The sequence below is a fragment of the Pantherophis guttatus genome, chromosome 2 (assembly GCF_059756535.1).
Source record: "Pantherophis guttatus breed Tessera chromosome 2, ASM5975653v1, whole genome shotgun sequence".
Lineage (NCBI taxonomy): Eukaryota > Metazoa > Chordata > Lepidosauria > Squamata > Colubridae > Pantherophis > Pantherophis guttatus.
The window spans coordinates 30,325,685-30,351,109 of record NC_142064.1 but is presented as its reverse complement, the minus strand read 5'-3'; the positions used below and the strand labels follow the sequence as shown (position 1 = coordinate 30,351,109).

At 37.8% G+C, this 25,425-nt stretch overlaps 1 protein-coding gene across 2 annotated transcripts in view; it reads right to left on the bottom strand.

Annotated features, from left to right (window-relative positions):
• Window positions 1-25,425, bottom strand: part of NDUFAF2 (NADH:ubiquinone oxidoreductase complex assembly factor 2) — a 57,732-nt gene that overhangs the window by 26,625 nt on the left and 5,682 nt on the right. For both annotated transcript variants that reach the window (XM_034440955.3, XM_087885715.1), the window contains exon 2: window positions 1,063-1,152. In XM_034440955.3, the coding sequence (XP_034296846.2) occupies window positions 1,063-1,152 (90 nt within the window). The remainder of the gene's footprint in view (window positions 1-1,062; window positions 1,153-25,425) is intronic.

The following is a 25,425-nucleotide window of genomic DNA, read 5'->3' as shown; positions in this document are numbered from 1 at the left end:
CACAGTCTCTAAATGGAAACATTTAGCAGTTGAAATGCTAAGTAAAAAATCCAGTTAATGTTGCTCTTCGTGTTTAAGCACCTGGGTTCTTATCTGTTCTCTGTCACAAACAAAAATACATTGCATACCTTCTTTGCCTAAATAATGGATAAGAAAACAAAGCACTCTGAACGTTTTCTCCACTTTCCCTAAAAGGAGCTGAGTTTAAAGAAGAAGAAAAAAGACTATTCATAACACTTTATTTCTATGCTCTTCAAAAATCCTTTCAATTCAGTGCCGCAATAATCACAAAGGGGAGAAAATGCTATAGTAATTATAAGGATGTTTAAGTGTTGTGTTAAAAAAGCAAATGCAACTAAAAGTGTATCTTGCCACACATGGCTTATTTCCTAGGTAATAAGAATCTTAGATGTGCAAATTTACCCTAATCTTGGGGAAACCATCTAAAAAGTTTAGCTTACATGCATACTTGTCAAGGGTCATTCGATCAAAACTGCTTTTCTTACTTCAAAATGCATTCAGAGCTGAGTCTTGCATTTTTCTATCCAACTTTCAGACATTATATTAACTTGCCCAGTTTGTTCTTTTTTTAAAATTTATTTAATTTGATTTATATGCCGCCCTTCTCCGGAGACTCAGGGCGGCTTACAATGCGTTAAGCAATAGCCTTCATACTTTTGTATATTTATACAAAGTCAGCTTATTGCCCCCACAAACTGGGTCCTTTTTTAAAGTTAATACTTTAGAACTGAGTTTTGGAATCTAGGTTTATGTATCTAAGGCTATGGATCAAGTTTATACCAATCTGCAAGTTCCATTTTTCGGGGGAGGGGGGAAGGGGGTTGTATCTATTAAAATGGAACAGCACTGTACAAGAGAAAATGATGTCTGGACAAACTGAAGAGATAAAATGTCAAGAAAGACAAACTTGTGCCTTCTTAAGTATTCTTACATTACTAAGGGTTAGGCTGAAAATCTTGTCTTGTGTCTTTTCTATACGGCTTGGGAGAGGTGGGCGTCAGTAAGTCATGCTTTTCCCCAACAATGCCAATAAAGTCTTACCTTCCCACTCTGTTGGAATGGCTCCAGATTCATACTGGTGTTCTTTTAGATTGAGAGCTTTCACAATTCTTCTCTCTTTAATGTTCTGACCTGTTTCATGGGGGAGAAATTGTGGACGATTAAGAATGATTCCATAACCAGTGGTGGGCTGCTGCATGGTCGCCCTTAGCTCTGATCGCTGGCTGGGCTTTTCTATGCTATCCATTTATAACTTACTTTCTAGCTCGTTGGCCCAGCTGCGTTCCGTGCCGCCCCTGCTGTTCATACAGGAGCTGATTAGGAGCCTGTTTGAAGCTCCGCTTCTCCCCCAAAGGGGCGCATGCAAGTGAAGTGAGTGTGCGTGCATGCGCGCTCACAACCAGTGAACCCTTTGTTAAAGAAAGTGCAGCCCACCTCTGTCCATAACTGATATAGAAATACTTTTATTGTATTTTTCCAATAACTTGAGAATTGTAGTATGAAATAGTATATACATATAGTATACACTGTACATGGTACAATGGTACTTCGATATTCAACTGCTTTGAAACTCATCAATTTTGGTATTTAGTGCATTTTTTGCAAAAGGTTTGTCCTGGTACTCATTGTTCATTTGGTGCTCAACGTACAAGAACTTATCTAATGTTTTTATTTATGATCTAGACCAGGAGTGGGCAAATGTGGCTCATTTACAACCTGTGGACTTCAACTCCCAGAATTCCTGAGACAGCCAAGGTCCCAGCCAAGCTGACTCAGGAATTCTGGGAGTTGAAGTCCACAGGTTGTAAAAGAGCCACATTTGCCCACCCCTGACCTAGATAATAGAACGGATGGGCTGCTTATCAAATTATGATGACAAGAATTGTCCAGGCCATCCAACACCAAGACTGCAAACCAGGGGTGAAATCCAGCAGGTTCTAGAGAACCGGTAGCGGAAATTTTGAGCAGTTCAGAGGACCGGTAGCAGAAATTTTGAATAGTTTGGAGAACTGGCAAATACCACCTCTAGCTAGACCCAGAGTGGGGTGGGAATGGAGATTTTGCAATATCCTTCCCCCAAGAGTGGGGAGGGAATTGGGATTTTGCAGTGTCCTGGCCCTGGAGTGGAGTGGGAATGAAGATTTTGCAATATACTTCCCCCAGGAGCGGGAAGGGAATGGAGATTTTGCAGTATCCTTCCCCTGTGACACCCACCAAGCCACATCACACCCACCAAGCCACGCCCACAGAACCAGTGGTAAAAAAAATGGATTTCACCACTGCTGCAAACTAATGTGATTGAGAAACTGGTCTGAAATGAATAAAATATCCTTTGGCAGGGAGAAAGTAAGGTATTAAAATCAGGAAAAACAAAGTATATAAGAACCACATACAAGAAGCAGGATCCACGGTTTGGAAGCATTACGCTGGAGGACTTGAGTATGGCCTTGACAAGCTGCTATGGGAATTAACACATTTCTAGATTGCACCAGAAGAAACACTGTTTCAAAGACATACGAAGCCCTTACTGCCTTCTAATACTGCATTGGTGAGATCACACCTGGAATGCTGTGTCTGATTCTGGACATCGTATTTTAAAAAAGGATATTGAGGGGTTAGAACAAGATGGTAACACAGGAACAAAGACTTGAAGACATGCCTTTTGAGGACAGTCTGAAGAAACTTGGTATATTCAGTTTGGAGAAAAGAGATGGTATCAGTTACATAAGAGGGTGCCATAAAAAAGATGGTCGGAAACTGATTTCCAGTGCCACAGAAAGCAGAATCAGAAAAAAAAAAAATGGCTATTTAAGTTTCAGCTACCAAGATTTCAACCAAGTGTGTAAGAAAACATCTTGACAATCATACAAACTACTCTATGGAAGTGTGGGGTTTTCCCTCTCTGGCGAGGTTTTTAGGAAGAGACTGGTCAGGCAAGTCTCAAAGACAGCTTAATTGATTTACCTGTACATTGCAGAGGTTGGATTAGACATTCCTTGTGTTCCCTTCCAACTCCACAATGAATGTGGCCAATGGTAAACTTTACTGGTTCCTTAGTCAAACAATTTAGAAGGCTAACTGAGGTAAGTTCCCTTCCCATTAATCTTGAAACATTCCACTGCTTCTTGCTAAAGCACAGCCAGCACAATTTGAAAATGATGCTTAAGCAATTTAGCCAGCTAAGGTTATTTGGGTATTTATCTTTCTCTTTTTTCCCCGATAGCTTTCCTGCAGTAAAAATTAGGAGTGGTACTGAGGGCTTGATCGCTTGGGAGATCAAACCTTGTTGGGAGTGGTTTTTTAATACAGCACCCCCTCATTACCAAAACTGTCCTCTGAACAATATACCATTGAAAACTGTAGGATATAGGATTTGCCACTTAATGGCACAACCCAATGCTCAATTGAAAGGGAAAATTTTTCAGAAATAATTACCTATGCTGCTCTTGGCTACTACAATTTTAAGGAATGTCATTTTAATTCAGTTATCTGCATATTTAAAATTAACAATTTTCTTCATATGCAAATACTTTTAAGTTTCTTGTTCAGTTCTTAGGTGTTCTAGGCCTTAACATTGTTAGGCCTAGAGAGAGCATATATGAACATTCAAAGCACCGTAAATATATTTTGGTATTTTGAAAAACTGGACATGTTTACCCATGACCATTACGTTTTGGCTAGCGTAGCAACTAGATAGAAACCTGTGTTCACTTCAATCCTTGTGTCTTCTCATTTGTAAATTAAGTCACTTTCAGATGTAGACAGAGTGGCATTCAAAGACTCCACAGACTCTTTCCTTTGTACTTTCCTGAAATTAGATTTTATTTCATATTTTAAGTTTTGAAATTTAAACTATAAGATGGAATTTTGCAAAATTCCAATTTATAACATAGTCTTATTTATTGAAACATTCTAGATATAGGACTATATATATATTTGAAAATAAAAACATCAGGTAGCTGCAATTATTTGATTGAAAATGTAGAAGCTAGCTCAGAAAAAGTATAAGGTAGGCATCTGGGAAGAAATACTCTACTGCTAAAATCCTGGTGCCCACTAGATGGGAGCAAAGAAAATAGTTGTGTTTATTTACCATCTTTGTATCTCTCATGTGGTAGCTTTAATGGGTTTCTAGAAGGTGTCTGCTTGTAATATATTTGTATATATATGTGTGTGTGCCGTGCACAGTCCATATGAAAACTATTTTATAAGGACATCTACAACACATCTCAAATTTATCCACTACTAAAGGTTTGCTTTTCTGACTTGGAAGGGCGCTCTGAGCATCAATGAAATCCAGCGTAAGGAGGAATTCTGCATCCATTAGAAAAAGTGTGGGTGTTTGGTTCAAGACACACTGAAAGAAAAATTCTGATTTGGCAACTATCTGCATATTCATTAACGATACAGGTTCTCTTTGTCACACATATCAATATCATTACTGAGAACTAAAGGCAGAAGGAAATGCTGTAATAGAAACAGAAATGATGGCTGATGGGCTCAAGTTGCAGCTGTAGCACCAAATGGGTTCAAATGAAATTAGATTTTTAAACTGAAGTCTGTCTGCACTGACAATAGTTTGCATCCAGACACTGCAAACCTTAGAAGTATTTAAATTGATGGGACCTGTTACTTTAACCTTCTTTAATTTGAATTGGGTCTATAATAATACTTTCAGTCAACAGTGTCTTTATTAAAGCTGTTCATGAAGATCTCATTCATTGCAGTCAGTGCTAATCACTTAGTAGCAAGAAGAGGAAATCATTACCCCATCTTCCAAACAGGTACAGTTACTGTCAATACATTTCAAGCAGTGCACATATAGCATAGATATGTAACAAATTTTTTTATCAAAGGTTGAAAGAAAACCTGGAGGAAATGCAATTGGGTCAAAAGGAGGGAAGTATAACAAATACAGCAAATCATCTTGCTAAATCATCTTGCTAAAGATGATTGGTTGACTTCACTAAACAAAAAGAAAAGCCAAAAAAGAAGGGAAACAATAAGTTGGAAAAAGATCATGTGACCACATATCTACAGAGTGCCAAAAATATTCTTAATATCTTAGACTATTTAGAACATCTTAATGAAAAAAACAAGCCATGTCTATTTTTTCGATGTGGAGAAGGCTTTTGACAATTTGAACTGAACTTTCTTATTTTAAATTTTGAAAAATATGACAATTTGGAGAAAACTTTATTAAATTGAAAGATTTAATACAGGTAAAAAGCATGAACAACATAACATTAAATATGAAACTGAATTATGTACACATAATAAACATATAATTGAAAATATATATAAACTTTATATATATACATACATATACATATACATATACATGTGTGTGTGTGTGTAGGTCTTTGGTTATTCGGGTTTTCTCCCGCGTAAAATTGGAGGAGTCTTGGCAACGTTTTGACGAAGTCTCATTCGTCATCTTCAGGCTGGTGTTCTCGGCTTTGTGCTTCTAGGAGCAATGTGTGTGATCACAGCTGTTTCCTCCTTTTAACTGCCAGTGGGGGTGTGAACTGATTGGGTGGGAGCTTGGCTGTGTTCTGATTGGGTGGAGGTGTATTCTGATTAGGTGGGGGTTTGGCTGTGCTCTGATTGGATGGGGGGTTGGCTGTGCTCTGATTGGATGGGTGTGTGTTCTGTTTAGGTGGGGGCTTGGTTGTGCTCGGGTTAGTCTAAGTAGCAGGGGGATTTGAGCTGGTGAGCTGTGTTGCTGTTGTTTGGCTTCGTGTTCATGGCCGTGCCATCTCTTCATGTTGGGTGTCAGTCTGCTTCATGTATGGATTGGAGGGGTTTAAAGTGGCTAATGATGCAGCTGTGGTCTGGCTTCTGGTCCATGGTCGTGCCTGATCACCAGTGTGGGTTTGAGTCTGCTTTCTGCGTGGATGTGTGGTGGTTACATCCTGTGTGGCTCTCGTGAGTGTGGATGTGGGTGTGGCCTATTGATGAAAGCAAACGAGCTGGAAATAGATCTATATAGGTCTCCCACCTAGCAGGAAGAGCTTGCTGGCTGCTAGAAAAGAAAAAAGCCCAGAATCGAGTGGATGTGATTCTACTGAGCTGGGGCTGCAGAAAAACCTTGGTTACGTAGGGAAAACCTGGCTAGAGGAAACACACACACATATATATATAAACGCTGAGATTTGAAATGGAAGAACAAGTTAATGTTTGCATGGTAAAATGGGCTAAGAACTTTGGTTATAACATGCAGGCAGAGCAATGGAAATAAAATGGATTGAAATTTACATTGTGTAATCATTTAAGAGAGCATTTTTATAAAATGATATATTGTTGCTGTATGTTATGAGAGAAATAATTTAAGATTAGAGAGATAAATCTGGTCAATGCTGGAAATGTAAAACACATTATTTATTTAATGTATGACATAGAGTATGTGGCTAATATCCTGTTTGCCCCAAAATAAGACATCCCCTGATAATAAGACCAATCAGGCTTTTGAGAGCATGGCAATAAGGCCAAGCGCTTATTTCAGGGTTCAAAAAAATATAAGACAGGGTCTTATTTTGGGGGAAACACGGTACTATGGCACATGTATGATAGAAACAGGTAGTCCATTTTGTAAGGTTTGAGGAATTCAAGAAATTATGTATTAGTTATAGATTACATTTCAAAATACTTTGACTCATAAGAATAGAATAAGTGTTCTATATATTTTATATATGGTAATTGCAGCAAGTTGGAGAACAACGCTATATAATAGAGGAATGAATTGTAAAGATGGCAGAATTAGCAGAAATGGCAAAACTGCCCTCTCTGGTCAGGGATAAAACAATAAGTACTTTTATAAAAGACATAAAGAAATCTTTTATTGGCCTTTAATTGAAATTGAAAAAAACTGAAATCGTAATTTCTATATTTACTGATTGGAAAAAAGGTTGAATATAGGACATAAGGAGTCTTTGTAATGTAATCTTAAAGAGGGATAATAAGCTTGTTTGTAGCTGTTGCAAAGATTAGAAGTTGCTTCTTCATTTTTTCTTTTTGTAATCGAAAAAGACCTTTTCTTTTACTTTCTTTTTCTAACTAACCTCTTTAATCATAAATAAAAAATCATCATTTTTACATAGATAAATATTAATATGTATCTACTTGTTATGCATAAATATACAAGAACTTTTGGTAAAGAATAAAATCTAATTCCCAATTCCTAAAATGTCTTGAGATACATAGTTTTTGAAAAGTTTGAAATTAAGGAAATTAAGGAAGTATTAATTATTACAATATTATAGCCATAATAATGCCTAATGCCTAATAAACCACTTACAAACATTTTCCCTTTTCCTTTATAGGAACAGAGTTTGTAAATGCCCCATTTAATATTACAAAGTATGAATAAATCTTGTTTTAGTTTACTAATTTTTTTATTAGTATTAGAACATCAAAGTAATCTCTTTTTTGTTTACAGGTTTTAAATAAGCTTTTCCCCTGCTTCCCTGAAAACCAATTTCAGAGCTGAAAGGGAAAGAAAAGGCAGATGATGGGGGGCACGGGGGGGGGATTTCTATGAAGATGGCCTACTTTTGTGAGTATAACATTCATCTTCAAACGCAGGACATTACTATAAAATAAGATTATCTGTATGACAAATTCTCTATAATTACCTGCAAATCCTTCCTTTTTTTTTTTTCTAAGGTGAGAACATTTCTGATTTGTGGCTGCATTTAGCATATCCTGCAGATGACTAAACATATATTTAGATATCAGCTCTAGATGGTTTTAGTTCAAATCAATGGGGGAGTGGGGGGAGGAAAGAAATAATTCCCTTCTGGCTGCCTATATTTTTCGTTTAATCCTGGTCAGTGTAAGACCTTATTACAAGTAATTTGTCATTATAACTCTGAAGAAAAATGCTAGCCTCACATTTTTTGTCATTTCCCCCCAACACTTCCCTTCAGGCTGCTACTGTTGATGGGCTTTATGGAAATATAAATTCAATCAGCAGCTGCAAATTTCATGAGACGTCCATCTTCATGCTGAATTTGTAACTGGATGTCAAAACAATCTGTGAATTCCTCCCTGATGAAACACACATTGAATTGTAAATTTCTGCAATTTTCTCATGTTTGAATTTAAAGGGCACTAAAATAGAAGTAGCTCATAGAAAGCATCTATCAGTTTAAGACAGGTAATTTCTTTCATTACTTCTTCATAGCTTTCAAGGAGTTAAATCATAAGAACCAGTGAACGTGACAAAATTGAACTATATAGTATTTTTAATATATGCAGAAATGAAATAATACATTAAAAAGCTTTCAAATAAGCTTTTTAATCTATCCTAGGTTTTTTCATTTTACACAATCCTGCAACAATAATAATTGAAGAATTAAAAGATTCAGTAATGCCAACACGATCCAATATTTGGGTTTAAAAATTCTAGTAAAGTTACTAATAGCAGCTATCTCTAGCCCCTTGATATGAATTTTATTCTTATTAAATATTGGTAGAAAAGAAAATAATACATAATGGTTTAAATTCCTAAAAGAAAAGGACAATTGGCTCAAAGTTGTAATTCAGACAGTTTTCTATTCATTTGCAGTTTTCTATGCATCTTCTTACACTAGCTTATAAAAATGTGCAAGAGACACAGAATACTACATTAACTGAAGTATTTTATTTTATAAATGAATTTTCCTTTATAGAAATTAATGCCAATATTCAGTCCCATTTTTCATTCTTTCTTCTCATTACTTTCTACTCCAACCACCATGCATTCCTCTAAATGTAGTTTCAATAACGCTACTTCATTCTCTCCCCGCCCTGCCTCCGATTTTTCTCCACCCAAACCACTCAACTTTTAGTTTTTAACACAAGGTGGAATGCTATTCTGATGGCTCCCAAATGGCACACCTGCACATCCTTTATTTGCAGAAAATCTCTGCAAATAATACTGTGCTATTTCATAGCCTGCACTGTAATAAAAATAATACTCCCTATCTTACCTTCATTGAAAACATTAAAACACATTGGGCATTCTTCGTCACTACAAAATATCTCATAAATAGGGGAATACCACAATTCTATATTTCTTTTGTATTAATATCTGGATACTATCATATCACAGTGTGTTTATTTGACTTGAGCTTTATGAACACTATCTGAAACTCTCAGGTTTTTGCGGGATAGTTTCCTTTGAAAAGGAGAAAATTAAACTTGAAGATTTTGAAATGATGCAGTTTTTTTACATGCAAAAGATTCATTGAATGGCAGCACTGGTTGGAAAAATACCTCGACGATCATCTAGTTCACCCTCTGCCTACATCAGGGATGTCAAACTCAAGGCCCGAGGGCCGAATCCTGCCCGCAGGGTACTTAGATCTGGCCCGTGGGGGCCACCCTGGAAACAGTGAAAGACCAGCCCGCAGTGCTTCTGCCAGTGAAAATGGAGCTCAGGAGGGCCGCCGTGGCAGCTGAAAATGGAGCTCAGGAGCCCATTTTCACTGGCAGAGCACTTGGGCCACCACAGGTGCCCCTGACACGAATGATGTCAAGCTGGCCATGCCTACCCTGGGCACGCCCAGCCCAGCCCCGAGGTCAAACACAACCCTGATGTGGCCCTCAACGAAATTAAATTTGACACCCCTGGCCTGTATAGTAATCCATTATTACAGCACACACAGAGATTATCATCCTCTTCAGTCAAAAAGAATCCCCACTTAGAGAGAAAATTTGTTTCACTGCTGAATAGCAAAATTACTATAACATAATGTCTCATGTCCAACTGAAATCTATTTCCTTGTTTTTTTAAACTATTGCTTCTTATTCCATTTTCTGGAACAACTATGAACATTTCTCCCCATCTTCTACATAACACTTCTTCAGATACTTGGAGACAGATATAAAATCTTTGGAAATTCTTCTTTAGACTTAAATGTGCCCATTGCCTCCAACTGTTCCTTATGAGTTTTTTTTTTTCTTCCAAAGTTCCTTAGCTTGGTTGTTCTGCTTTGGACTTGATCCAATTTAGCAGTGTCCTTCCAAAACTGTTCTCTGAGCTGAGTAGATATTCTTGATGAGGTATGGCCAACCAAAAATCAATGTCAGTTCTTAGTTCTTCAAAGACAGGTCTAATTTCAATAAATGAACTTAGAATGTAGATCTATATTAACATGGTCCTTGTTACAAGCAGTGCACAAAATGAATAAGTAGACAGCTTTATAAGAGACTTGAAACTTTTGTGGACTTTCTATGTGCTAAATATAATAGATGGTTAACAGAGGGATTTGAAGATTAGTGTAAAAAAACCTGCTCTTTCTTTTTTCATTTATCTATCTATCTATCTATCAAAGGGGAGGAGAATTTTTCTTTTCTTTCAGCATCCAGCCATGGTGGATCTTATATGTTAAATGTTAAATTTAATTGATCACTTTTTTACTTTTTTTGCACACTTTTTTGTCACTGTTAGGATTGAATGTATGCTTTTGTTTCATTTTGTTTTACTGTTTTGTATTTTATTTTTTATGATAAAATATTAAAAAATGAATAAATCCTTGAAGTATTAAAAATCAAATTATATACATCCCACTGTCATATACTATAGTTTTCATATCTCAACAACATAAAATGGATGGCCTTGATATGAATTTAATAACACCTATTGCATTACAATCCTGGGTAGCAGACTGCATTAACACGAGAAACCAAAAATTTGAAATTCTTTTCTGTTGAATTATCCAGTAATCAGCATATATAAAACGTGTACACAATAATACCTCTCCCTCATTTCACCCCTTGATCAGAAAAATTCTAATTTGGCAAAGATCACTTTTCAAAACTGGCACAGGGGCAGGGATGATAGCTTTTGTATAACTGTATGCAGAAATATTTTGAGATAAGATGAAAACTATTAGTGACCATTCTAATCCAAGTATGGTTTAGTGAAGAGAATGCCAACATAAGGCAAAACATCTATTATATTTATTAGGTGCCTTTCATCTAGTCATTATGTAAAGTTCTCTACATGGTTACTATCATAGAAGAACATGGAAGAGGAACAAGATGAAATTAAATGCAGTACTTTTTAAACCAGTCACTGAAATCATTCTTAACTAATAAATTCAAGTACTTTTTTCATTAAGATCTTTTTGGCCTTGCATGCCCCTTTATAGAACAATTTGCATCTATTTAGTCATCAATTCTGGTAAAAGAATGAAGAAGTTAAGTGGCTACAAAACACCTTTAATTTTTGGTCATGTCCTCTGTTGGAGCTGAATGGTGATGTTAGATCAACACTAACTTATCCACAGAACCTACTATCTGTATCACAGATCATCAAGTCCCTGCACTTGGTCACACATGCTCTGGTCATCTCATGTTTGGATGACTGCAATCACTCTACATGGGACTGCCCTGAACAGTATTCAGAATGCCAGGAGGACAGTTCTAGAGGCTCCTATCCAGGCCATATAAGATTGCTGTTGCATAAGCTACACTGATTGCTGGCCTGCTTTCAGGTCCAATTCAAGATGTTATAAACTTTACAGCCATTTATTGATGGGCCCAAGCGACCTGAGGAACTAAATCACCCCAATGGGATTGGCCCACCCCACTCATTCCAGCAAAGGGGCACACTATGGACCCTGATGGTCAAGGAATTCCAGTTAGCAGGGTCCAGGACAACGGCCTTTTCTGCTGTGGCTCCCACTCTCAGGAACATCGTGCCCCTTGAGGGAGAGATCCACCCCCACCTTCTTGGCCTTTCATAAGAGCCTCAAACCCGGCTCTGCTGACTTGCCTGGGGCCCCATCGGAAGAATTCCATGATAGAGGTGTTTATTGGACTGGGAAGAAGATCCCATTCCACCCTGTAATAGTCTATATATAGATATATATAGGTGTGTGTGGATGTGGGTGTGGGTGTGGGTGTGTACACACACACACACAAACATACATACATAAACACACACACACACACAAACACACACACACACACACATATATATATAGGGAGAGAGAGAGAGAAAAGTATAAAGGTTTCACTGTCCAGTCGTGTCCGACTCAAGGGTGTGGTGCTCATCTCTGTTTCTTGGCTGAGGGTTCATTCATTCATCATATATTCATTCATTTTAAATGCATTTAAGGATACTATTTGTGCACTTACTGTAAATGCTCACTTGCAAAATAGAAACAGATAAATCATAATGTAAAAAATAGAATAGATCACACAGGGAGGAACTTGACAGTTCATTATTTCTTTCCCAACTCAATATTGACACTTTCTTCACACTAAGCACACAGCTTTTTTCTCCTCTTGAAACTGATGCAAGCCAGCCTTGCCTTATTTTATATATTTTTTCTATCCAAGCCACTGCCAATACATTTTAATTTTGTTTTATAAGTCACTTTATTAAAAAAAACCTATTTGCTCATATCCTACAATTCAAGCTAATTTTCATATATCGTGAATATATAGAGTACCTTATACTCAGTTTACATGTAGACTTAATATAGAGTTTATACTCAGGCATGCAGCTTTGTCGCTTTCATTGGGCTCCTCTGGCCAAATTCAGGGTAAATGAAATATTCTTTTTTCCTGCTTGTACAGCAACATTTTTCATTTTGGTGGTATTACCTAGTCTAATATATCTTTCATTGTGAAAAAAGATACATAGCCAGAAAGAAATAATAAATAGAAGCATGGTGCTTACATTACAAACTTTTCATTGAAACTCAAACTAATTAACTGTTTTCTACTATAATTTATTTCTGTAATTTCTTAACTCTGATAAGCCTGGGACTGTCAGATACATATAAATGACTTTTTCTATATTAAGTTTCCACTTAATTCAAGCAATCTTTGAAGATCCCTTTAAATTTTTTATGCAAGAGAGTTTGGAAAACCCAGTACAATCTTGGTGGATCAGAGGTGTCCTTAACATAGTAAAAATATGGCTTTTCTAATCATCATCTAGCTTTAAATTTAACTGTAAACCAAACACATTTCTTTTCTATCCACATCTTGACTACAGCAAAAATCACTGACTCTCTCTCTAAAGTGAGCAGAAGAGAATATATTATGGTTTATTCAACATTACAGCAGCCTGTATATCTATAGATCCAGAACTAGTGAAAGAATCCATGGCAGTACTACTACACCACACACCCACCTAGCCAAGTACACTAAGATAGAGAAATACAGAATAATGGACCTCATCAACCTCTGCCTCACTACTTTCAGTTTGATGGACAAATATACCAACGAATCAGAGGAACACACATGGGATCATCACTCTCAGGGCTCATAGCAAAGACTGTAATGCAGCTTCTAGAAACTATAGCATTCCCATGCATACAACCAAAAGTATAGATCCAGTACGAAGACAACACCTTTGTCATAATAAAAAAGGGAAAACTGGAGAAAGCATATGAAACAATCTACATCATATTCAAATGAATGAAATTCACAAAGGAAGGAGAAAACAACAATACACTACCTTCCTGGATATCCTATCAACGGAGGAAATGGTGGCAAATTAGAAATTTCTATTGAAAACCATGCAAATTAACCAAGTGCTCCATTACTAAAATAACAACCCAACCTCCCTCAAAAAGAGCTGTGTAAGAACATTATTCAGATGAACAGAAATGCACTGCAGCAACACAATACACCAGAATAAGGAAATAGACCACTTATGCAAATACTCACACTTTATCCAAAAGTACCTGACCACTTAACCCAGTACAGCATAATTAACATATGCCATGAAAAGGCTAACACTACATCAAAAATATTTCAGGAACAACCAAGAAACTATTACAACCACACAGCATTACCATAGCACATACGCCTTCCAAGTCATCTTAAGAAAACTGAAAAACCCAATAGCCCAAGAAGAAAAAATAGAAGTTATCTACAACTTATAGTATAAGAACCTTGACAGCCACAATGTGGGTTAGACAAGTAGAAGATTAGCAGAGCACATCTATGAACAACTAACAATCAGAAGACATTCCCCCCCGCCATGTCAGAAATGCTTTCAAAATTTATTCAAAAAAAAAAAAATGCTTCCATGTTGAAAGGATTTGCCAGTGGTATCACTGTTGCCTGGGAAGCGCCCAGTTGGGGGATCCTTTTGTGTCCCCTTGAAGTTGCCCCCTGAAGTGGTAGCCATTAATCTACTCACAGTCGTCCACTTTAAAACTGCTGGGTGAGCTGGAGCGTGTGATGGGAACTCACTCTGCCCCCCAGCAGCAACGTCTTGAACATGAGCCTGACAATCGGCAGCCCAGCATTCTAAACTCTTGAGCCACTGCACTCCTTAGAAGACATGATGAAAACAAAAAAAATACAACACCTGCGCCAGCCAACACTCAAATAAGCAGGGATTAACACAAACAAACCATTAAGCAGAGAACTATCTTAATCAAGGAACTACCAAGGGGTTACCAACACTGGCAGGGCAAGCTGTTGTATACAAAGTTGGATAATGAAACATCTGCAAACAACCAAGCTCAAAGATCACCAAGGACTCCACAGTCTCTCTGAAGTCTTCAATACCTCTTGAGTGTGTGTACACAGTGACTTCTAATACAGAATTTTTTTCTCCAGGGGACTTCTCTCAGACAGATTAGAGTTTCATTCACACACATTTTTCTTGATTTCTATTTAACTTCTTCCACTCTAGTGCTTTGCTCAGGATTGTAGAACCAGAGGCCATTGTCATCTTACGCCCCTTGTTAAACATCCACTAAGACTTTTAGCGATGATATGGCACAGTACTGCTCAGTACACTGTAAGTCAAATCCTCCTGTCTAGAATACTGAAAAGCTTTTCCTTCTAAGCATGCATTCAGAATCTTGGCAATTACTCTTACCAGGCCTCTGCGAATCACAGGGAGCAGTGTTTCACACTGGATTATGTAAATATTTATAGCCTGTTGGCCCTAATTCCAGTATTGTACTCCCCCAAAAAGTGAGTGCTGGAATTACTTCCAACTTCCTGCCAGCTTCCCCTTGGAGCTCGCTTGTGGGAAGCTGTCAGGGAGCATTAGAAATCAACCTTCTCTCCCATCCCTTCCTGTCACTCTGTTCCCCCAGCCACCCTTCCTCCCTCCCTGGAATTTCTGCTGGCTTCCCAATTTACTTTGCTTGTGGGAAGCTTACAGGGAGAAAGTCAATAGGGAAACCAGCAGGAAGTTGCCAAGTTGAAGGCCAGCAGGCAAGTAAATGGGAGAGGGAGCCAGAGGGTGTAGGTCAGGAACCATAAGTGGGGATGCATGAGAGATGCTGCATGGGTTGGAAAGGGTGTTGAGTGACTCAGAGAAATGCTGCGCAGGTCAAGCAGGGTATGCTGGTGGGCAACATAAGTCAGCAAGGATGTCCAGACTGCTGTATCACTCAGGTCAGGAATTTGGGATGGGGGGGAAAGTAAAGAATGATGCATGGGGGTCACAGGAGTGTGTGTGAGGTGCCACATTGATCAGGGATGGTGCACAAGGTGGTGTGGGTGGGAAGGGGTGAAGGAAAGTGTACAAGAAATACTATGCAGGACAGGGAAGGTACACAGAGAATAGAGTGGCTTGAGAAGGGTGCATGGCAGGAGTGGGATCCTACCGGTTTAACAACTTTTTGATACCATCGACCATGGTATTATGCTGCGCCGACTGGAGGGGTTGGGGATAGGGGGCACCGTGCTGCGGTGGTTCTCCTCCTTCCTCTCCGACCGGTCGCAGTTCGTGTTGATGGGGGGACAGAGATCGACCTCGAGGCACCTTGTGTGTGGGGTGCCACAAGGGTCGGTTCTCTCGCCCCTTCTGTTCAACATTTATGTGAAGCCGCTGGGTGAGATCATCTGTGGTTTCGGGATGAAGTGTCATCTGTACGCTGATGATACTCAGCTGTACATTTCCACCCCGGACCACCCCAACGATGCCCTTGATGTGATGTCCCAGTGCCTGGAGGCCGTGCGGATCTGGATGGGGAGAAACAGGCTCAGGCTCAACCCATCCAAGACCGAGTGGCTGTGGCTTCCGGCATCCCAATATATTCAGTTGGTAACCATTGCTGACTTTTGGGGGCGAGTCGTTGGCCCCCACAGAGAGGGCTTGGGTGTCCTCCTGGATACATGGCTGTCTTTGGAAGAGCATATGACGGCTGTGGCCAGGGGGGCTTTTTATCAGGTTTGCCTGATCCACCAGTTGCGTCCCTTTCTGGATCGGGATGCCTTACCCACGGTCACTCATGCCCTCGTCACGACCCGCTTGGACTACTGTAATGCTCTCTACATGGGGCTCCCCTTGAGGAGCACCCGGAGGTTCCAACTGGTCAAGAATGCGGCCGCCCGGGTAGTTATGGGGGCGACTCGGCGCTCCCATGTAACACCTCTCCTGCACGAGCTGCACTGGCTCCCAGTGGTCTTCCAGGTGCGCTTCAAGGTATTGGTTACCACCTTTAGAGCGCTCCATGGCTTAGGACCCGGGTATTTACGAAACCGCCTTCTGCCGCCAGTAGCCTCCCACCGACCAGTACGCTCCCACAGAGAGGGGCTCCTCAGGGTGCCGTTGGCCAAACAATGGCGGCCCCCAGGGGGAGAGCCTTCTCTGTGGGGGCACCTACCCTCTGGAATGAGCTGCCCCCGGAGATATGGCGGATCCCTGATCTGCGCACTTTCCGCCATGCCCTAAAGACGTTTCTGTTTCATCAAGCTGGGCTGACCTGACTTAACTTCTTTAAATTATTTTAATTTTAAATTGTTAAATTATGGGTTTTAATATAGGGGTGTTTTAACTGTGGACCAAATTAATTTAATTGGATTTTAATATTGTTTTAAATTTTGTATTTTTTGTATTTTATCTGCTGGCTGTTCACCGCCCCGAGTCCTTCGGGAGAAGGGCGGTATACAAATATAATAAACATAAACAACAAACATAAACATAAACTGGTTCGTTGCGCGCGCATACGCAATTTGAAGAAAACTCACCTTCCGCATTGGTGCCGGCAAGAAAAACAGCTGAGGTGCGGCAATCCACTCTGCCACGCTGATCAGCTGGGCTTCAGGAATGGAAATATAGGTGAGTATAACCCAGGGGCAGCTGGGCAGGCCCACTTCAAAATTGGAGTGAACCAGTTCGCTCACGGCTGAAAGTCGGAGCTAACGGTTCACCCGAACCAGTCCAAACCGGTAAAATCCCATCACTGGTGCATGGTTGCTATACAGATCAGAGAAGGTATACAGGGGCTAGCATAGGTCAGGGAGTGTCATGGAGGTGCACAAGAGGTGCTTCATGAGTCAGGGAAAGCACACAGTGATTAGTACAGGGTAGGGAAGGCAAGCAGGTGGCACAGGTTGGGGAAATGCATGGAGGGGTGGCATGGGCTATAAGGGTGTGTAAGAGTTTCTTTTTCCCAGTTCCTCTCCTCTCCTCTCCCCTTCCCTTTCCAATGGGCAGGTAAGTGCTCAATCTCAAAGTGCTTGTTATTTTCAAGGGTTTTATATCTCAATCATTTTTAACAATACATTACTCCTCCACTCTGAGCAATTCCAAAGATCAGCATTGTATCTTTCCTTTTCCCTATCTTTATTGCATTATGCTTGAACAAAAGGCACAATGAAGGAAAAGAGGGCGGCTGTCAATATTCTTTGCATTATTTTGCCCATTTGGTTTATGACAGCATTTACCAGGTGAATGGCTTCATTATATTGTATGCCTACCTGTGTGAATCAGAATTACGTAGATCCATTGTCAATCTATTAAGTAAAAAGGTTTTCCCATTTGAAATATCCTATATATCATTTTATTTAGTGTCCTCTAACATAATTTTAAAGATGCTGATATTGTTTCCATTGTATTAATTTTACTGCCTAGGGTTTTTTTACTTTATTTATTGCTGTAAGCCATCCTGAACACTTACATAAGCAGAAAGCAGTAATAATTCTAACATTGGATGATCCTTTCAGCAGTTATGTATTAAAATTTTTGTCTAATTTCTTATGAAAAATGTTTTACGTCTCTCATCTCATGATGACCTTATGGCCCTTTTAACTTTATTTTTAAAACTTTGATTGAGTTTGACCACCTTTCACTTATGCATCCTGCCTTATTTTTCTATACATTTGATCTTTCTAAACTAGAACAGTATCCCTGCCAACATCAGGCTTCAGTAGCCAATTTGCAACAAGCCATTATAAAAATGTTCGAGATTACAATTGAAGTTTGTTTCAGAGATTTATAATTGTTACAATTATATTCGTCTTACTTCAAACTAGAAACATTACTCAAATTATTCCATTTAGATGATGCAAATATAAATTTTCAATTAAAAGAATTTCCGTGTGAAAATGAATTTTAGAAAAATTAGAAAGGTACAACATTCAGAGTGTGGAGTATTTACTTCTTTGAGAAATCAGCCTCAACAACAAAGTTAATAATCAAATTTAGCTGCTGCATTACAAAAGAAGGCATGGAATCATGTACAGAATGTTCAATAGCTGTCCATGTTTTGCTGAGCTAGTAAATTGTCAGGAGCAAACAACCAGACCAACACGTATAGAGTTCAAACTAGCTACTTTATTGTTCTCTGTTTATAATACAGGAATTTTCCCAGATGACAGCTGTCACCTGGGAAAGACTAGATAACGTTCAAGGCATTCAGATGGGTGGTCAGACCTTGTTCCTCATTTGTGTACATAGTGAGTCCATGCCAATTTCCCACTTGATTCTCCTCCTGACTGGGACAGTTGCTCTCTAACATGGAAGGCAATAAGAAAAGTGCTAACTAAATGAAAAAATGCTATTTTAAGCAATATAAAGGATTTTTATTTCCTAATAATATGAATTGCATTCCCAAGTTCTTTCCCCCAAAATACATAAGGTGAGAGAAACAGTCAAGCTGTTAATTTAAAATACACATACAAAAGCAGTTTCATTGCTAAAATGTGCATCTCTGTGAACAGATGGAATTGTGTTTTTTTTTTTTTTTTGTTGAAAAATGGGCCAACGCCTAAATGAAAATACAACTTAAGGAACAACTTTCTTATTTCTAGGAAGAAATGTTGGAAGTTTTATATAAACATAGGCACAAAATGGCTGCCGAGGACAACAGCAAACAATACATGACACTCATCTCACAGGCTCCCTTAACTTCCTGGCCCATATGCCCAAGAATCCAGTCATGTTTTCTTTCTAGAATGCCAACAGCGTCGGAGCCAGCTGGATCTCAATGGCTATGTTATTCCAGCAGCAGGCACACCAATAGAATAATAGGCATTGTAGCCAAAACAGAATGATTATATTGGAAAGGGTAATTTTTCAGGATTATGACACCTTCACTGAGTCTCTGGCATCAGCAATTCCCCTCCATTCCTAAACAATTCCAGGTCCCTTCTTTTAAATGTTGTCATCTTGTCGGGCCAAGGAAATGTGCCTTCTCCCCCATCGTATTCCCAAATGGCATGTTCCCCATTATTTTTCATTGTTGTCTGAAGGCATTGTTTGAATCTTTGCTTAGTACAGAACCTTATTCTCCTGAGATTATAAAATTCAAATACACCTTAAATTTCTTGTCTTAGTTTGGTCAGTTGATCTGCTCCTTCATAGATCAATAACTATATTGAGCATTCTCAGGCAGTGCTTTGAAAGAATCATGCAGGAACTTACCAAAACATCATCAAGAAAGTAATTTCCTGAAGCAATGGAGTGCAAAAATTAAACTACTAATTAGGAATTTAATACAGTATTAACTTGAATGGTTAATCAATTTATAAGAGTCAGATTAAAAGAAAATTCCAGAACAAAAACTACTTTGTGATTCTGTATTATACCACTGTAATATAATTCTGAAATCTGGAAATACAATTAACTGGAACAATGACATTTGTGGGTCAAGAATTTGTATCATGTACATGACCACTTCTAGAACCTAATGCTTTAAAATTAAAATGACATTGGTTGTGTTAAGAAACCATTGCACTTAATCATGGAGAACTTTAACAACAAAACAGGGCAAATAACTTTGCTTACAGCACGTTTAGCACCATGTAAAGTATCAGAATTGTCAGAAATTAGAGGCAAATTACAGAAAAGAACTTCCAGCAAGTGTTCCTTTGCATCTATCACTTGTAAAGAGAAAAGGCAATTCCTTTCCTATTTGCAAACAGTTAGTTCCCAAACTTTTTTTTAATGATTCACCTGGAGAAGATAGGGAAAAGAATCATCATCCATTGACATTAGAATAGCAAAGTTGAGATACTATATTTTCACTAGCATTTAAAATTTATTTTAAATGATATGTAGTTTTTCTGAACATAAATACTGATGCTAACCCATATTTTTTCAATACTATATGCAAGAATACTCCACAAAGTAGCTGATTTTCAGTGACACAATTTTTATTTTTTGTCCTTTAAAAGTTTGTAGTAGGTGTAGAAACTGAAAACCATTTCATAATTTACTAAAAAGAAAAAGAAAAATAAGACAACAATATTTGCCAATTAGAAGAGCTAAAGGACCAGGTTAGGGACAGATCATCATGGAGAAAATCTATGTTGCAAGATCCACTCTGGGTCAGTCAACGAGACAAGAGATTTAGTCTTCTGAGCTTTTGGATTCGTGCTAGAGCCTATCCTCAGGGAACTTCTCTCTACCAGAATATGTGCTTTGGGCTATTCTATGCGTCCTATTTCTATGGTGCCTTCCTATTGATTGATTGGTTGGTGGTTAGCTTCCTCCCTGTCTGTGCTACATAGTCACGGGGGCAATCCATGCAGGAGATCCAGTAGATATGTAAATAAAAATTTATGTTGTCCATAAGAGTAAACAATGAGTTAATGGCACATAATCATCATCAACATCATGTGATGTCATCATGAAACTGTACAAAGCTCTCTGTGGCCATCAGAAGACTAAATAGCAAGAACTAATGATATGTGAACCAGAGGTGGTATTCAGCCGGTTCGTACCAGTTCAGCCCACCCGCCCAGGCTCTATGCCATCCTATTTAGGCATGTTTTCGAGATCCAGGTGCGTGCGCAAAAGACGCACAAGCGAGCAAAGCGCATGTGCGAAAGGCCGGGCGCATGCATGGAAGGGGCGCGTATGAAGCAAGTGTGCGTGCGGGGGGGCGAACCAGTGGTAAGAATATTGGAAACCCACCGCTGATGTGAACATTGACCAAACCAACTCATCTCCATTACATCTTATAACATTACAAACTTGTAGTTATTTTATCATGGCAAAAATATTACCATTGTTGGTAAATAGGAATAATTATTACAGATCAAATGAAACTGTCAAATTTTCTTCATATTTCAGAGGCCAACAAAGTTGCCAACAAAGAATTTTTATGAATTCATGGTTATACTTAGTAGCTATTAGCATAGATTTGTCCACAGAAAAAGCAATATAAGGACATAGCAATTCAAATTATGTTTTATTTAAGATAAAAAAATGGGAGAATGAAGACATTTGACCCCAACATGAGATTAAAATAATTTATTTTTAAAAAGCTAGCTGAAATTTTGAAATCACAAGTTTTTAATGTTCCTGCCTGAAGTTCTAAAGACTTGGAATCCTTGTAATGTCACATTTTGGATGGGCACATGCAACTCACATAAACTATATATAAACCAAATTTAAGGACAATGAGTTATCCTATAGCAGCTTACAAATGAGAATAATGATGCTGAGATAAAAAATAAAAAAAAATGAACTGCAATTCAGCTAAACTGTCAGTTTGTTTTGACCCATGAATAAGTTATCAACATTTGTTAGACATCAAAATTAACAGTATATCAAAATGACTGGCAGCAGTTCATATTCTAAGAGCTATGTTTAAGATTCCCTGTGCATTCTTATGAGTGATTTGAAAGAGTTTTTGTTCCCAACTTTGAATTTTAAGCTTCCATGACAACTCTTACTTTTTTAAAAAAATAAAAGACATCAAAAGGAAGAACAGAGGGTTTTTTATAAGGAGGTAAATGTTTCTTTGTTCCTACTCAAAAAACAATGAAATTTCTATTTTTTAAAAAGTTCTACAGATATAAACCACATGTCCATACAAATTGATCTGTAAATGAATAAGAACAAGAGTATAGCATTAATATACTGTGCAATTATGGATTTTCACTGTTTTTATTAACATCTCTCTAAATTAGTAAGAAAGAGAGTTTGATTCTCCAACTAAGATAAGCTTATTTTCATTTTTAAAAAAAAATTGAAATAAGGATCAGAACATCTACTTGTTGTGTACACCTTTTAGTTGGTGAGATGTTGTCCACACTATTTTGATTTACAAGGTGGTTAGGAGTCTACCTTGCCTAGAATAGCATTAGCATACGAGAAGTAAAACTGGGATTTGATTGTAGTTGTCAAGACATACTGCCCAAAAGTGCCCAAACTGTCTAGTACAGCCTTTACCATTAGCAGGGTAGCATTTGGTATGGATACAATGAACTCTAGTAACTTAGTCAACACTTTTTCTTTCTTACTAAAAAGCATTATGTAAAAACCTTGACTGATCAAAGCTATGATGGTAACAACAATGGTATACAGCAAACTGTGACTTGGAATCTAAGAGCAAATAAAATGACATAACATGTTGTGTAGCAGTGAGGAAGGATATAACAGAACTCAATGAATTCTGTCTGTTCAACCATGAATAAAAAAATTCAGTGAGCTTTGTGCTTCTTTACCTTTCTTGACACAGTTGTTAAGTGAATCACTGCAGTTGTTAAATTAGTAACACGGTTGTGAGGTGAATCTTGCTTCCCTATTAACTTTGCTTGTCAGAAGGTTGCAAAAGGTGCTCATATGACCTTGGGCACTGCAACCGTCACAAATACGAGTTAGTTGTCAAGTGACTGACTTTTGATCATGTGATCCTGGGGATGTTGCAACAGTTGTAAGTGTGAAAAATGGTCATAAGTCACTTTTTCAGTGCTGTTGTAACTTGAACGATCACTAAATGAAGTGTTGTAAGTAGAGGACTTAAACTGTATATAATTGGGAGTTGGGCATTAAAAGGATAATTTTTAAAAAATTGTCGTCGTCATTGGAATATCTGCAAGAAATAGAAAGAATTGGAAAGACCACAAATTAAATCAAGTAATAGAAAATGAAGAAGCTCTGGGATTTTAGAATCCCAGACAAGCAGACAAGCACCTCCACATATCCTAGATTTAACAACTGTTGATAAGAAAGACAAAAAAAAGGCTGGATAGTGGATATTGCAGCACACGGAAACAACAAAACAAAAAGAACTTTGGGGGGTGGGGGGAATCACAAAACACAAAGACCAGCAGATAGGAGTACAATAACTTGACGAGAGAAAGCAAAGTGAATACCAATACTAATATTAATAATAAAATAGTAACAATAGTAATAGTAATACTATTATACTATCTATACTAATAGTAACAGTAATAATAAAATAGTAATAATACTAGTAATAACAATAGTAATAATAAAAATGCTCAATTCAATCTACACATTTTGGCTAACTGTGCAATCAACCATAATAAGCATAATAAGCACAAATGGTGACAATAGAAGGACCAGAGCTGAGTTTTAAGAAAAATTGTGCAATGTTCCGAATGGATATTATTCAAGGAAATATTTTTTTTCCAATTTATTGACAAGAATAGATAGGTAAGAACAAGAAAATTGAAGAGAAAAAAATGTCTGGATCAGATACTAAAAAAAAAACAAAAAACCCAATGATAACAGATGAATCTTTAGAAAAAGGTCAATATCAAATACATGGTTTAAGCATAGATCTATTCAGATATAAAAATGACAAAGAAATAAATATAAACCTTAAAAGCAAGATTGGTTTGATTGCTCATGAAGCACTGAGAAAAATGGCGATGAAGATATGGATGATGAAAGACTGTGATTGTGAGGCAGATCATTACTTGGTGATAAAGAGTGATAAAGAGTGGATCTTGGGAGAAAAATGAGAGTGAATGAAAAGAAGTGAAAGATATTAGCCTGAAGGAATCATTTGTAACAAATATTGGAGTAAACTGTACTGTGCCATAAGAACTAAAGAAATGAAATTCCAAGTAATGTAGACCAAAGTAGTTGGGTTTGACAGGAAGAAATACAATGAGAAATTGCAAATAATACAATGGAAGAAAAAATAGAGCAAGTAAAACAAATCTGAGTTCCTTCATCTTTGACATCTTCACCTTTGACATCTTGCTTTGGTACCTATGAAGTGTTCCTGGAACAAACTTTGTCCCCAGCCCCCAGATATGAGGGGCCCAAACTCTGCATGCTTTTAGAAAAACTGTTAAAAACTGTTAAAATATTTTTCTCCAGGCCTGTGTGTCCCCATTTCATTGTCTAATTATCCTGTTTGGTTGCCATTTTATATGTTATATATTTTTAATATTGCATGGTATTTTTCTTTTGTTATTAACTGCTCCTATTGTACACCACCAAAAGTCACACTGAATTGAGAGGCTCTATATATCCATTTACTAGACAAATGCTTATTGAAGATGAAGAAATGTTAAAAAAACCAAATCCACGTGCGTGGTCTGCTGAAAGGACAGTTTATCAAATAAAGTAGAAACGGTTATGCTATGAGAACTTGTTTCTGTTCATTTTGTTATATGCAAGTGAGAGTTGCATAGCAATATTTCATAAGATGCTATGAAATGGAATTTATTTATTCTTCATACTTCTAGATCAGGGTTGTCAAATTCGCAACATCATGGCGGTGTCACGTGACGTATCGGCACTTTTCCCCCTTTGCTAAACAGGGCGGGGGCAGAACCAGCATGTGACGCATCCGTTCCACCAGCCACAAATTTGACACCCCTGTTCTAGACCATCTCATCTAAGTGGCTCCAGGTGGGTTTAGAATAGAAAGTATGTACAATGAAAGAATAAATGTTTGATTAGTTAATATGGATTGAATACAAAAGTGAATAATCTGTACAACAGTTGTATATTGAGAGAGGTTAAGATTAGGATTTAAAAAAGGAAAGGTAGTGTATGGATCGGTGTACTGATATGGTAGAAGCAAGTATTGTTTCCAAGGAGAAAATGACAGAGAAATATAGTGAATAGTGTTAGTATAAATTAGATCTAGCTATGTTCCTTTTCCCCTCCCCCCACACCATTATCTCAGGCCTTTAATTTTTTACTTAGCATTCCTTATTCCTTAGTCTACACTCTCCCTAATGTTGTTTACTCAATGTTCCTTACTTTCATATATATGAAAGATAGGGATAAATTACAGGAAGAAAATCTGTAGTGAGAGAAGAGTTACAGAAAACTGTGATTTACTGAAATACTATTATTCAATAACTTTTCCCCAGCAGACTATCGAAAGAGTATTATTTGTCACTGAGATCATACTCTATGCATGCCCTCTTTTATTATGTTTAATTATTGGATTACATCTACTTCATGCTATAATTCTAGCTAAA